Here is a 14,266-nt window from a genome sequence, read left to right as displayed (position 1 = left end):
ATCTTTCTCTCTCCGGCTCTACTGCCCGAGTGCGGCTGTGCTAAGTGCGGCTATACTGAGTGCGGCTCTGCTGAGTGCAGCTATACTGCCTGAGTGCGGCTATACTGAGTGCAGTTGAACTGCCTGAGTGCGGCTTTAATTCTTGAGTGCGGCTATACTGAGTGCAGTTGAACTGCCTGAGTGCGGCTTTAATGCTTGAGTGTGGCTATACTGAGTGCGGCTATCCTGCCTGAGCGCGGCTATCCTGCCTGAGCGCGGCTATCCTGCCTGAGCGCGGCTATACTGAGCGCGGCCGTACTGCCTGAGCGCGGCTATACTGAGCGCGGCCGTACTGCCTGAGTGCGGCTATACTGAGCGCGGCCGTACTGCCTGAGTGCGGCTATACTGAGCGCGGCCGTACTGTGTGAGTGGGGCTGTACTGTGTGAGTGTGGCTGTACTGTGTGAGTGCGGCTGTACTGCGTGGCTGAGTTGTGCTGTACTGTGTGAGTGGGGCTGTACTGCGTGTGGCTGAGTGGGGCTGTACTGTGTGAGTGTGGCTGTACTGCGCGAGTGCGGCTGAGTGTGGCTGTACTGCGCGAGTGCGGCTGAGTGTGGCTGTACTGCGCGAGTGCGGCTGAGTGTGGCTGTACTGCGCGAGTGCGGCTGAGTGTGGCTGTACTGCGCGAGTGCGGCTGTACTGCGCGAGTGCGGCTGAGTGCGGCTGTACTGCGCGAGTGCGGCTGAGTGCGGCTGTACTGCGCGAGTGCGGCTGAGTGCGGCTGTACTGCGCGAGTGCGGCTGAGTGCGGCTGTACTGCGCGAGTGCGGCTGTACTGCGCGAGTGCGGCTGAGTGCGGCTGTACTGCGCGAGTGCGGCTGAGTGCGGCTGTACTGCGCGAGTGCGGCTGAGTGCGGCTGTACTGGGCGAGTGCGGCTGAGTGCGGCTGTACTGCGCGAGTGCGGCTGAGTGCGGCTGTACTGCGCGAGTGCGGCTGAGTGCGGCTGTACTGCGCGAGTGCGGCTGAGTGCGGCTGTACTGCGCGAGTGCGGCTGAGTGCGGCTGTACTGCGCGAGTGCGGCTGAGTGCGGCTGTACTGCGCGAGTGCGGCTGAGTGCGGCTGTACTGCGCGAGTGCGGCTGAGTGCGGCTGTACTGCGCGAGTGCGGCTGAGTGCGGCTGTACTGCGCGAGTGCGGCTGAGTGCGGCTGTACTGCGCGAGTGCGGCTGTACTGCGCGAGTGCGGCTGAGTGCGGCTGTACTGCGCGAGTGCGGCTGAGTGCGGCTGTACTGCGCGAGTGCGGCTGAGTGTGGCTGTACTGCGCGAGTGCGGCTGAGTGTGGCTGTACTGCGCGAGTGCGGCTGAGTGTGGCTGTACTGCGCGAGTGCGGCTGAGTGTGGCTGTACTGCGCGAGTGCGGCTGTACTGCGCGAGTGCGGCTGTACTGCGCGAGTGCGGCTGTACTGCCTGAGTGCGGCTGAGTGTGGCTCCACTGTGCGAGTGCGGCTGAGTGTGGCTGTACTGCGCGAGTGCGGCTGTACTGCCTGAGTGCGGCTGAGTGTGGCTCCACTGTGCGAGTGCGGCTTAGTGTGGCTCTACTGTGCGAGTGCAGCTGAGTGTGGCTGTACTGTGTGAGTGCGGCTGAGTGTGGCTGTACTGTGTGAGTGCGGCTGCGTGTGGCTGTGGATCGCCCCCAGGCGCAGGGCAATGGGGTACTCGGCACCGGGTCCCTCAGTCTCGGTTCTGGAGATGTCATGGTGGCCCAACTCGGTCCATGGCCCTGCTAAGGGGCGCCCAATTAAAGGTGATGGAAGTTTGTCAAGTGTTCGTGACGCCACCTGTGGTATTCGGTCAGGATGACCGACGCTGCGAGGGGTCCGCTGGGGTGATGGAATGGCAGCTAGATGGTATACCTTCCCACAGGTGAAGTATGTCCCCAGGGCTTCCCTTGATGTGTAGGTGGTTATGGTGGACGTTGTAAGGCGCAATGAATAACGAGGACACAAAGGTTGCAGTCTCTTTACCTTTTACTGAAGACTTCAGCGTCCACAGTCCAGAGTACCGTTCATAGGGCTGGCGGAGTCCGGCCGGTCCGAAGGCACATCCAGAGTTCCCTTTGCAGGTGGAAATCAGTAGCCTTCCTACTAGCGCCTATGTGTTGTAGTGCCTCCCTGCTGAGCACCACGGGATAGTCCTCACAACTGTCGTGTATGTTTTCTGTATCTCTCTCTCCGTCCTCCAGATGGTATGGATAGGACGACCCGTATGACGGGGTAGGCCTGGAGCTATTTTATAGGGACCCTAGTGACACCCCTCTCCCACAATTTGCCTCCGTTGTCTTCATTAGGTTAAAGATTGGGCAGCCAACTTGGAATTAACTGTCCTGCCGAGTTTCAAAGTAATGCGTAGAGCCAATTACTCCTTCGGTGTTCCGGCCACCGGCTACATGCCTCAGAAGGATGTTGCCGATCTTAAGGCAGTACTCCTCCTGGTATTATCTCCTTGTGCTGTGATCTCGTTTCTCACTTCTCCACAATATACTTCGCTTCGTGTCCTTTCTTAGGAGGCTGCCGCAATGAGGTCCAGGCGCAGCTCCGTAACGTTCTATATCTTGCTGTCTCTGTCAGGATCCCACCCCTGACAGGGACCTCTGTCTTCAGCTCAGATGTTCCTCCTTCTCCCCCTGTCTGCCTGACAGGTCTTCTCTGGGTCTCACCCAGGTAGCTTTCTGACTAACTTCCTATCCAACCCCCAGTTTTACCACAGTGTGAGGAAGGGCCTAATAGATAGAACCTTTTGCTCCCCCTGGTGGCCGGAGTGTGAAGTGTAGTGTGTGACTGTGATACCTGGTCAGGTGAACTCTTTTAGTACAATCAGACGTACCATCACTGCCCCTGGTGGAAGAGCGACATTACTGCACGACCAGGACTCTGGGGCGCTGCACTTGTACGGCATGAGTGCGGGTGAGTGTGGCTGTACTGTGTAAGTGTGGCTGTACTGCGCGAGTGCGGCTGAGTGTGGCTGTACTGCGCGAGTGTGGCTGAGTGTAGCTGTACTGTGCGAGTGCGGCTGAACTGTGTGAGTGCGGCTGAGTGTGGCTGTACTGCGCGAGTGCGGCTGAGTGTAGCTGTACTGTGCGAGTGTGGCTGTACTGCGTGAGTGCGGCTGTACTGCGTGAGTGCGGCTGAGTGTGGCTGTACTGCGTGAGTGCGGCTGAGTGTGGCTGTACTGCGTGAGTGCGGCTGAGTGTGGCTGTACTGCGTGAGTGCGGCTGAGTGTGGCTGTACTGCGTGAGTGCGGCTGAGTGTGGCTGTACTGCGTGAGTGCGGCTGAGTGTGGCTGTACTGCGTGAGTGCGGCTGAGTGTGGCTGTACTGCGTGAGTGCGGCTGAGTGTGGCTGTACTGCGTGAGTGCGGCTGAGTGTGTCTGTACTGCGTGAGTGCGGCTGAGTGTGGCTGTACTGCGTGAGAGCGGCTGAGTGTGGCTGTACTGCGTGAGTGCGGCTGAGTGTGGCTCTACTGTGCGAGTGCAGCTGTACTGTGAGAGTGCGGCTGTACTGTGTGAGTGTGGGCGAGTGTGGCTGTACTGCGTGAGTGTGGCTGTACTTACTGTCTGAGTACGGCGCAGGCTATAATGGATACAGCACCCCTGCAGCCAGCACAGCGAGGGCTGACTCCGCCCACTCGCGTCACTGGTCACATGCTGGTGACATCATCGATGGAGCTCCGCTGGGCTCTACATCTACCCTGACCGGAGCTGCAGAGCACGGAGTCCCCATTGCCGCTATATTATGGGGGATAAACGGGTGTGTGGAGCCCCCATGGCCAGTATATTGGGGGGGGGGGATAAGCAAGTTCGGCTGCGTCACTCTGGTCCAGACTGCGCAGGCGTGGTGTGTCGCGCTTGCGCAGTCTATAAAGGCTTCGGACAGAGTGACGCTCCCACCGTTATATTATAGATTTTGTGTGTGGAACCTGCAAATTCTGTTTGTGTCATCTGTTAGTCTGGAGGGTATTCCGAAGTACCTAAAAGACATCGAGGACGTATTTTCTGAAAGCGAGGCCGAGGCTTTACCACTGCATAGACCCTATGATTGCGCTATTGATTTAATTTCCAGGGCTAAACTGTCTAAAGCTCGTTTATTTAATTTGTCAGGTTTGGAGAGATTAGCCATGAAGGAGTATATTGCTGAAAGCCTTTGCAAGGGGCATATACGGCCTTCCGTTTCTCCTGTGGCTGCTGGTTTCTTTTTTGTTAAGAAAAAAGATGGCGGTTTACGCCCCTGCCTCGACTTTCGGGAACTTAACAAAATTACGGTGAGGAACACTTACCCCTTTCCTCTTATTCCATATTTGTGTAATCAGCTCTCCGGGGCTAAATGGTTCTCCAAACTCAACTTTCGGGGGGCTTACAATCTGATTAGGGTACGGGAAGGAGATGAATAGAAAACTGCCTCTCTCAAGTCAGAGGGTCTTTTTGAAAATTTGGTAATGCCATTCGGTCTCACTAATGCCCCAGCTGTATTACAAAATTTTATTAATGTGGTTTTTGCGGACCTCATAGGCTGCTTTGTGGTAATTTACTGAGATGACATTCTGATGTATTCTGCTGATAGTCATTCTCATTTGCTTCATTTAAAAACGGTGCTCCAGAAACTCAGGGAGAATCAACTGTTTGTCAAACTTGAAAAAATGTTCACTCTTTGTACAGGAGTTATCTTTTCTTGGACTTATTGTATCAGCAGAGGGGTTTCGGATGGATCCCAAGAAGGTGCAAGATATAGTTGAATGGGTCCAACCCCGGGGCCTCAGAGGACTCCAGCGCTTCTTGGGATTCGCTAACTATTACCGGAAATTCATCAAAGGGTTTTCGCAGATAGCTAAGCCCCTCACAGACCTCACATGTAAGGGGGCGGATGTTAAAAATTTGTCTTCATTGGCTAAACGGTCTTTTCTAACTCTGAAAAAATGTTTCATATCTGCCCCAATTTTGATACAACCTGCCCTGTACAAACCGTTTGTTGTTGATGTTGATGCTTCAGAGGTGGGGGTGGGAGCAGTGTTGTCCCAGGGGCCCGCTACTTTGACTAACCTTATGCCCTGAGCCTTCTTCTCCAGGAAGTTCTCTTCGGTCGAGAGAACTACGATATGGGCAATAAGGAGCTCCTAGCTGTTAAATTGGCATTCGAAGAATGGAGGGTCGGCTCAACCTATCATTGTGATTACGGACCATAAAAATTTTGCTTATATTGAGTCCGCTAAAAGGTTAACCCCCAGGCAGCTCGTTGGTCGCTGTTTTTTCTATATTTCAATTTTCTATCACCTTTTGCCCTGGGTCGAAAAATGTTAAAGCAGATGCTTTATCACGTAGTTTTGAGCCAGTGTCCGCTCCCGAGCCGCCGTCCACCATTCTTCAACCTGGGTGGTGGTAGCTGAGGTTTCATCCGAATTGGAGCAGGAGATCGTGGAAGTTCACTCTTTAGCTCCAAGGACTAAACCCGAAGGCAAATTATTTGTTCCCGAGCAGTTGCACTCTCAACTCCTGCGAGAATTTCATGAGTCTAAACTAAGCGCTCATCCTGGTATTTCGGCCACATGTGAAGCAGTAGCAAGGGTTTTTTGGTGGCCTTTAATGATTTCTGATGTTAAAAAACACGTTTCTGCATGTGGGGTCTGTGCCCATTCTAAGAGCTCTCATTGCCGGCCGGCCAGGGAATTGGTTCCTTTACCAGTTCCAAAGAGGCCATGGACTCATCTGTCCAACACTTCATTACTAAGCTCCCTCCTTCTCAGGGTAAAACGGTGGTATGGGTCATTGTGGACAGGTTTTCCAAACAGGCCCATTTTATACCTATGGCAGCCTTACCTTCTGTGGAAACTCTCTCCAGATATTTTCTCCTACATATTGTGCGTTTGCATGGTGTACCTATGAATTTGGTGTCTGACAGGGGGGTACAATTTTTGGCTAAATTTTGGCGCGCTTTTTGTAAAAAGCTAGGGATTTCCTTGTCTTTCTCTTCAGCGTATCATCCTCAAAGTAACGGTCAAACAGAGCACACCAATCAATTGAACAGATTCTTTGATGTTTGACCTCTATTTTGCAAGATGACTGGTGTGATGCTCTGCCTTTAGCGGAATTCGCCTTCAACAATCGAGTGAATCAATCTACTGGTAGGTCTCCATTTTTATCAATTACGGGTTTAACCCACACTTTGGGGAATTCTCACGGATGGATTCTTGTTGTCCGGGGGCGGAGGGGTGTGTCAAACAACTCAGTAATTTGTGGGCAGAGGTCCAGCGAAATATCTCCAAAGCGCAGGGGAAGTATACATTTTTTGCTGATAGGAAAAGAAATCTTGACCAGGGATTACAGCTCAGGGATAAGGTGTGCCTTTCCACGCGAAACATCAGTCTTAAGGTACTTGATCATGGGTGCCTGCCACATTGGTGCATGCTGACCGGTTGGTTCGAGCTTTCCATGCTCGGCATCCTGAGAAACCTGGGGGTCCAAAGGCCCACAGTTGAGAACGGGTTAGTGTCATGGTCTGTTGGATATATTCTGTTTGGAGTATCTAGTGTTAAATCTTGATAGAGAAACCAAAATGAGGCTGAGGCTTTTTATTGCCTCTTTCTGGGACCTGCGTTGTCGGTTATACTTCTGCCGTCGGCTTGGAGTGACAGCCCCTGTGTACCTGTGCCTTGTGCCTGGGTTCGAGCTTGCTTGCATGGTTTTGACCCGATTCTGTTCCCCGTTGTGGTTTTGTCTTTTGATTCTGTACTGTGTATTTGCTTCTCCGATGTTCTGACTCCTGCTACGTCCCTGACTTTTCTTGATTAGCCTGCCCCTTGTGTACTGTGTTTGCCTTTCTGGTTTACTGACCTCAGCTTGTCTTGGATTCCGTCTTCCTCCTGGTGACTGGCAGGACTCTCTCCCCTCTTCCTGGCCCCGGTAGCATTCTGCACTCATCTTCAGGAGCAGCACGTGAGGCCCCGCCTCCTCCCCCTCTGACCTGTGGTCACGTGCCACAGATCCTGTCAGTACACTCACCACCCGGTGAGCCACACAGCCAGGAATGAGAGTTAAGGTACCGTCACACTAAGCGACGCTGCAGCGATACCGACAACGATCCGGATCGCTGCAGCGTCGCTGTTTGGTCGCTGGAGAGCTGTCACACAGACAGCTCTCCAGCGACCAACGATGCCGGTAACCAGGGTAAACAACGGGTTACTAAGCGCAGGGCCGCGCTTAGTAACCCGATGTTTACCCTGGTTACCATCGTTAAAGTAAAAAAACAAACACTACATACTTACCTACCGCTGTCTGTCCTCGGCGCTCTGCTTCTCTGATCTGGCTGTGAGCACAGCGGCCGGAAAGCAGAGCGGTGACGTCACCGCTCTGCTTTCCGGCTGCCCGGCGCTCACAGCCAGACCAGAGAAGCAGAGCGCCGAGGACAGACAGCGGTAGGTAAGTATGTAGTGTTTGTTTTTTTACTTTAACGATGGTAACCAGGGTAAACATCGGGTTACTAAGCGTGGCCCTGCGCTTAGTTACCCGATGTTTACCCTGGTTACCAGCGAAGACATCGCTGAATCGGTGTCACACACGCCGATTCAGCGATGTCTGCGGGGAGTCCAGCGACGAAATAAAGTTCTGGACTTTCTTCCCCGACCAGCGACAGCACAGCAGGGGCCTGATCGCTGCTGCCTGTCACACTGGACGATATTGCTAGCCAGGACGCTGCAACGTCACGGATCGCTAGCGATATCGTCTAGTGTGACGGTACCTTAATGCCACTACCAAGATGCGTTACAGTGACCAGCAGGCAATCCCTGCATGTTTTTTGGCTGTGTAACAGGCGCTATACATGCGACTGGGGATTCGATTTTGAAATCGAGCACCGGCTAATGCTCACCGAGTAAAGAGCACAGCAGAGTGCCCAGATAAATCAAGTGATATCAGAGTATCACAGAGTACATTCGCTCATAGATAATCAGGATTATAGGAAGCCAGCAGAATCATTACCCTCGGCTTTCTCTTAGAGGACTATCAAAATATTTTTCTTCAATTGATTTTCTAACTTGTTAGCACGTTCTACTGTACGTACACTGTTATTTGGATTTTACAGATCTGGACAGATAACTGTCAGAATCCTCTAATCCCAGGGGGTAGGGGTAACGTCCAGGTTGCAAGTTCAATAGAAAAGGGTTTTCATAAAATCATTTGAACATTTTCGGATGGAGGAGAATGTTCTATTCTAGAGGCAAAATGGTGATCACACGATCGTGATACGGCCGAACTACACGACTGATAAAGTAGCCACAGGCGGTGACTGAGAGGAATCTGTGACTTCTCTGCATTTAGTGGTCACTACTCACCTGGGTAGTCATATGTAGGAATCTCCTCTTTACACCACTCATCACCCCTCACATATGTCTCTGTAGTATTAATATGAGTCAGATCTTCACCCTGAAACAAATATTGTAAAAGTCACAGACAGATGGAGAAGTCACATCTATGATCAGCTCTAATCCTGCCATCTCCACCGTTCTCATTCCACAAGTATAAAACATAGAATACTGGTGGATAAAACAAGACTGAGCACAATACCTTCACAGCCGTCTACTCATCATAGGGGAGATCTCATGACACCTTCTCTCCATCTACCTGATCATCCTGAGGAACATTGGGATCTTCTTGTTTACAGTCCTGTGGAAGAAGAGGACGGGGGACATCTCTCTGGTGTTGTCCTCTTACTGGATAGATCTGGAGGAAACACATACAGGGACTGAATTCATTCTTTACATACAGATAATTATAGGTCGTGTGTATTTAGTCCTGTCTATACCTGGTGATGTGAGAGGCTGGGGAACCTCCATCATGACCTCCTCGTACAGATCTTGGTGTCCTTCTAAATACTCCCACTCCTCCATGGAGAAATAGACGGCGACATCCTGACACCTTATAGGAACCTAACACATACAGTTATATCGTTATCCCCCCCCCGATTCTTTCATAACGTTACTGTATAATGTCCCAGCATTCCCAGCAGTGTCACCTCTCCAGTCAGCAGCTCAATCATCTTGTAGGCGAGTTCGAGGATCTTGCGGTCATTGATGTTCTCATTTATCACGGGGTGAGGTGGAGGCCCTGCGATTGGGCTCAGGGGTCTTCCCCATCCCTCAGACACGAGGTACTGACAGCGCTCACTAGAGGTCTTCTTCACTGTTATGTAATCCTGGTTATGGACAGACACATTAATGAATCTCACTACAAACATTTCCAGAGTCCTCACCTCTCCAGTTCTGTCCATCTGTTATTCCCATAGATAGGAATGATGTAATGTGACGTCATCACAATCTCTCACCTCTCCAGTAAGCCGGAAGAGGATCTCTAGGGTGAGGTGTAATATCCTTCCTGCCATCTTGTCCCTGTCCATATCCATCCTTGATGATTGAGTAAAATTCTCTTAATATACAAGATGTCCACTGAGAGGATATGATACTGTAGGGAAATGAATAGGAAGAAAATAAGCCAATATAACATCAAAGAATGACAACAAGGGGAAGCATACCAGGAGAAAGAATATGTAGGTATTGTATTCTCTAGTCTTGTATAGACTGGAAAACAAGTTGAACTGCTGACTACGACATGTCCTCCATGCTACCAATCACTGGCTAAGTTGGCCACTGCTTAGGCAACTTATTGGCTGTAGTAATCATATGTTTGTTGGGACGGAAACCATCATTGATTGTGGATACTTCATACTAGACCTCGGAAATCAAGGTACCAGAGTCTGGAGGAAGAGTGAAGAGACAGACAATCCAAGCTGCTTGAAGTATAAAGTGAAGTTTCCCCAATCAGTGATGGTTTGGGGAGCCATGTCATCTGCTGGTGTAGGTCCACTGTGTTTTATCAAGGCCAAAGTCAGTGCAGCTATCTACCAGGAAATTTTAGGGCACTTCATGCTTCCCTCTGCTGACAAGCTTTTTGGAGCTGGAAATTTTATTCTCCAGCTCCAGGACTTGGCACCTGTCCACACTGCCAAAGTACCAATACAACGCTTAAAAACAACAGTATAACTGTGCTTGATTGGCCAGCAAACTCATCTGACCTTAATCCCATGGAGAATCTATGGGGTATTGTCAAGAGAAAGATGAGAGACACCAGACCCAACAATGCAGACGAGCTGAAGGCTGTTATCAAAGCAACCTGGGCTTCCATAACACCTCAGCAGTGCCACAAGCTGATCGCTTCCATGCCACTTGGATGCAGTAATTGATGCCAAAGGAGCGCCGACCAAGCATGGAGTGCATTTACTAAGTATACACTGATAATGTTTCTATTTGTTTTCACTCTCACCCCTATAATCCTTCACTTTCTGATAACCCCCCCCCTAATCCCTACACCTAGTAAGGAATAATAATAATAATAATAATAATCTTTTTATATATCGCTAACATATTCCGCAGCGCTGTACAGTTTTGCACACATTATCATCACTGTCCACGTTGGGGCTCACAATCTAAATTCCCTATCTGTATGTCTTTGGAATGTGGGAGGAAACCGGAGTGCCCGGAGGAAACCCACGCAAACACGGAGAGAACATACAAACTCTTTGCAGATGTTGTCCTTGGTGGGGTTTGAACCCAGGACTCCAGCGCTGCAAGGCTGCAGTACTAACCACTGCACCTCCGTGCTGCCCCCACACGTTCTTCAATTCTCCCCATCCATCTCACCTCCTCCTCAGAACTGTTCCTCAACATACAATCCTCTGTCTCCAAACACAGACAGCCCCCTCATGCCCTCTCCTGCTAACACTCTCTGCTCCTCCTCACTGCCGGTGATATTGCTCCAAATCCTGGTCCTCCTTACCACATTCCCACAGTCATTTCTACCTCCCATACATGCTCTATCACCGCTTTCAGTAACCTCTCTAACCTTATACCCATTCATCCAGCCCACGCTTCCCCAATCCCACTAACTGGAACTCTATGGAACACTCGCTCTGTCTGCAACAAGCTTTCCTACATCCATGATCTATTACTAACAAACTTTCCTTCCTCGCTATCACTGAAACCTGGCTCTCCCCCTCTGATACAGCCTCTCCTATGGTGGATTCCACCTTTCACACACCACCCGCCCCAGCAGCACGAATGGTGGAGGAGTTTGTTTTCTCCTGTCAGATAACTGCTCCGTCACAGCAATTCCACTGCCACCCTCTATTACCCTCCCTTCCTTTGAGGTGCACTCTGTGCGCATCTATTCCCCCTCAAACAGGCTGTCATTTGCCACCCACCAGGGCCAGCCATCTCTTTCTTTGACCACTTCACTGCCTGGCTACTTCATTTCCTTTCCGCTGACATCCCTACTATCATCATGGGTGACTTCAACATCCCCATTAACACTTCCCTCTCAGCTGCCACTAAACGTAGCTCATTTACTCCTTCGGCCTCAATCAATGGTCTCCTGCAGCCACTCACAAAGATGGCCACACATTGGACCTCATCTTCACCCACCTCTGCTCCCCATCTAACCTCTAACTCATCTCTCTTTCTGACCACAACCTACTCACATTCTCTTCCTTTTCTACTCCTTGTCCACATTCTCCACTCTACAAACTCGCACACCCTCGCAGAAATCTTAAACACCTCGATCTACACTCACTGTCTGAATCCCTCCTCCCTCTTACAGACATAAGTTCCCAACACAATGCAGATGCCGCTGCTGCTCTATATAACACCACAATAGCTGTAGCTCTGGAATCGGTCGCCCCTCACACATAAAAAAGCTCGAAAAATCAACAGACAGTCCTGGCACAAAAGCCTGACCAAAGAACTGAGACGGGCTACCAGGGTTGCTAAGCGGAGTTGGAAAAGATCACACTCCAACGATGACTTCATTGCATTCAAACAGTCCCTCACTACTTTCAAGGCCACACTCGCTGCAGCAAAACAAACCTACTTCTCATCTCTCATATCCTGACTGTCTCACAACCCTAAACAGTTATTCACTTTCAATTCTCTCCTCTGTCCCGCAGCACCTCCTCCCTCTCCACTCATCTAAGCCAAAAACTTTGCCTCATTTTTCAAGCAGAACAGTTTTGGGCGACAACCCCCAGAGCCTTTTCTCCTAATTGCTCAGCCCTCCTCCAAAACCAACTTCTCCTCCATTACAGAAGATCCACTCTACTCTCAAGATCACATCTCACCACCTGTGCACTTAACCGGATTCCATCCCAATCCTCACCACAGTCTTCATCCCAACCCTAACCCATCTCTTCAACCTATCACTAACAACTGGTGTCTTCCCCTCAATCTTTAACATGCCTCAATCACACCTATCCTCAAAAAGCCCTCTCTTGACCCATCCTTTGAATCTAGCTATTGCCCCATATCACTTCTCCACTATGCCTCAAAACTGCTGGAACAACACATCCATTTTGAACTGTCCTCCCACCTCTCTTCTTGCTCCCTCTTTGACCACTTACAACCTGGCTTCCAGCTGCATCACTCCACTGAAACTGCCCTAATTAAAGTCACCAATGACCTGTTAACCGCCAAAGCCAAGCGACACTTCTCTGTCGTCCTCCTCCTAGACCTATCCTCTGCCTTTGACACAGTGGACCATTCCCTATTACAGACCTTCTCATCTCTTGGCATCATTTACTTGGCCCTATCTTGGATCTTGTCATACCTAACAGACCGGACATTCAGCGTCTCCCAGTCGCACACCACCTCCTCACCTCGCCCCCTATCTGTTGAGAGTCCTGCAAGGTTCAGTTCTAGGGCCTCTGCTCTTCTCCTTTTACACCTTCGGCCTCGGACAGCTCATAGAAGCTCATGGCTTTCAGTATCACCTCTATGCTGATGATATACAGATCTACATCTGTGAACCAGATATCTCCCTATTAAAAGAATCCCACAATGTGTCTGCTATTTCATCCTTCTTCTCCACTAGATTTCTAAAACTTAATATGGACAAAGCAGAATTCATCATCTTTCTCCCATCTCACTCAACTCCTCCAACAGACCTATCCATTAAAGTACATGGCTGCTCACTTTCCCCAGTCCCACAAGCTCGCTGCCTCGAGTTAATCCTTGACACTGATCTCTCCTTTAAACCACATATCCAAGCCTTTTCCACTTCCTGCCAACTTCAACTCAAAAATATTTCCCGGATCCATATATTCCTCAACCAAGAATCTGCAAAAACCCTAGTCCATGCCCTCATCATCTCCCGCCTTGACTGTTATGAACAGGTGATTCAGAACCACAATGAACCTAGTGGTTAAGAGCACACAAAGTGACCTGATAGTTACTAACATAGGACGAGCTCTGAGACGTGGGAACTCTGCTGACCGCAATCCCTAATCCTATCATACCACACTAGAGGTAGCTGTGGATTGCGCCTAACGCTCCCTATGCAACTCGGCAAAGCCTGAGAAACTAACTAGCCCTGAAGATAGAAAAATAAGCCTACCTTGCCTCAGAGAAATTCCCCAAAGGAAAAGGCAGCCCCCCACATATAATGACTGTGAGTAAAGATGAAAATACAAACACAGAGATGAAATAGATTTAGCAAAGTGAGGCCCGACTTACTGAATAGACCGAGGATAGGAAAGATAGCTTTGCGGTCAACACAAAAACCTACAAACAACCACGCAGAGGAGCAAAAAGACCCTCTGCACCGACTAACGGTACGGAGGTGCTCTCTCTGCGTCTCAGAGCTTCCAGCAAGCAAGAAAAAACAATATAGCAAGCTGGGCAGAAAATATAGCAAACAAAAGTAACACAAGCAGAACTTAGCTTATGCAGGGCAGAAAGGCCACAGGAACAATCCAGGAGAGAGCCAGACCAATACTGGAACATTGACTGGAGGCCAGGAACAAAGAACTAGGTGGAGTTAAATAGAGCAGCACCTAAGGACTTAACCTTGTCACCTGAGGAAGGAAACTCAGAAGCCGCAGCCCCACTCACATCCACCAGCGGAAGCTCATAGACAGAACCAGCCGAAGTACCACTCATGACCACAGGAGGGAGCTTGACCACAGAATTCACAACAGTACCCCCATCCTTGAGGAGGGGTCACCGAACCCTCACCAGAGCCCCCAGGACGACCAGGATGGGCCAAATGAAAGGCACGAACCAGATCGGCAGCATGAACATCAGAGGCAAAGACCCAGGAATTATCTTCCTGACCATAACCCTTCCACTTAACCAGGTACTGAAGTTTCCGTCTCGAAATACGAGAATCCAAAATCTTCTCCACTATATACTCCAACTCCCCCTCA

At 50.3% G+C, this 14,266-nt stretch overlaps 2 protein-coding genes across 2 annotated transcripts in view; both read right to left on the bottom strand.

Moving 5' to 3' along the window:
* LOC138666411 (oocyte zinc finger protein XlCOF7.1-like) overlaps positions 1-8,906 on the bottom strand; it is a 46,031-nt gene extending 37,125 nt beyond the window's left edge. The window contains exons 1-2 of the mRNA XM_069754634.1: positions 8,869-8,906; positions 8,352-8,440 (exon numbers count right to left, since the gene is read on the bottom strand). Coding sequence (XP_069610735.1) covers positions 8,352-8,440; positions 8,869-8,906 — 127 coding nt within the window. The remainder of the gene's footprint in view (positions 1-8,351; positions 8,441-8,868) is intronic.
* A 30-nt stretch (positions 8,907-8,936) lies between these two features.
* Positions 8,937-9,473, bottom strand: LOC138663140 (oocyte zinc finger protein XlCOF29-like). Its single transcript, XM_069749280.1, has 2 exons — positions 9,341-9,473; positions 8,937-9,211 (listed from the first exon to the last, which is right to left on the bottom strand). Exons 1-2 carry the CDS (start codon positions 9,416-9,418, stop codon positions 8,987-8,989), a joined length of 303 nt encoding a protein of 100 aa, XP_069605381.1. The 5' UTR covers positions 9,419-9,473; the 3' UTR covers positions 8,937-8,986.
* Between the last annotated feature and the right edge of the window lie 4,793 nt (positions 9,474-14,266).

This window comes from Ranitomeya imitator, chromosome 2 (genome assembly GCF_032444005.1).
Source record: "Ranitomeya imitator isolate aRanImi1 chromosome 2, aRanImi1.pri, whole genome shotgun sequence".
NCBI lineage: Eukaryota > Metazoa > Chordata > Amphibia > Anura > Dendrobatidae > Ranitomeya > Ranitomeya imitator.
This window is presented reverse-complemented; position numbering and strand designations above follow the sequence as displayed.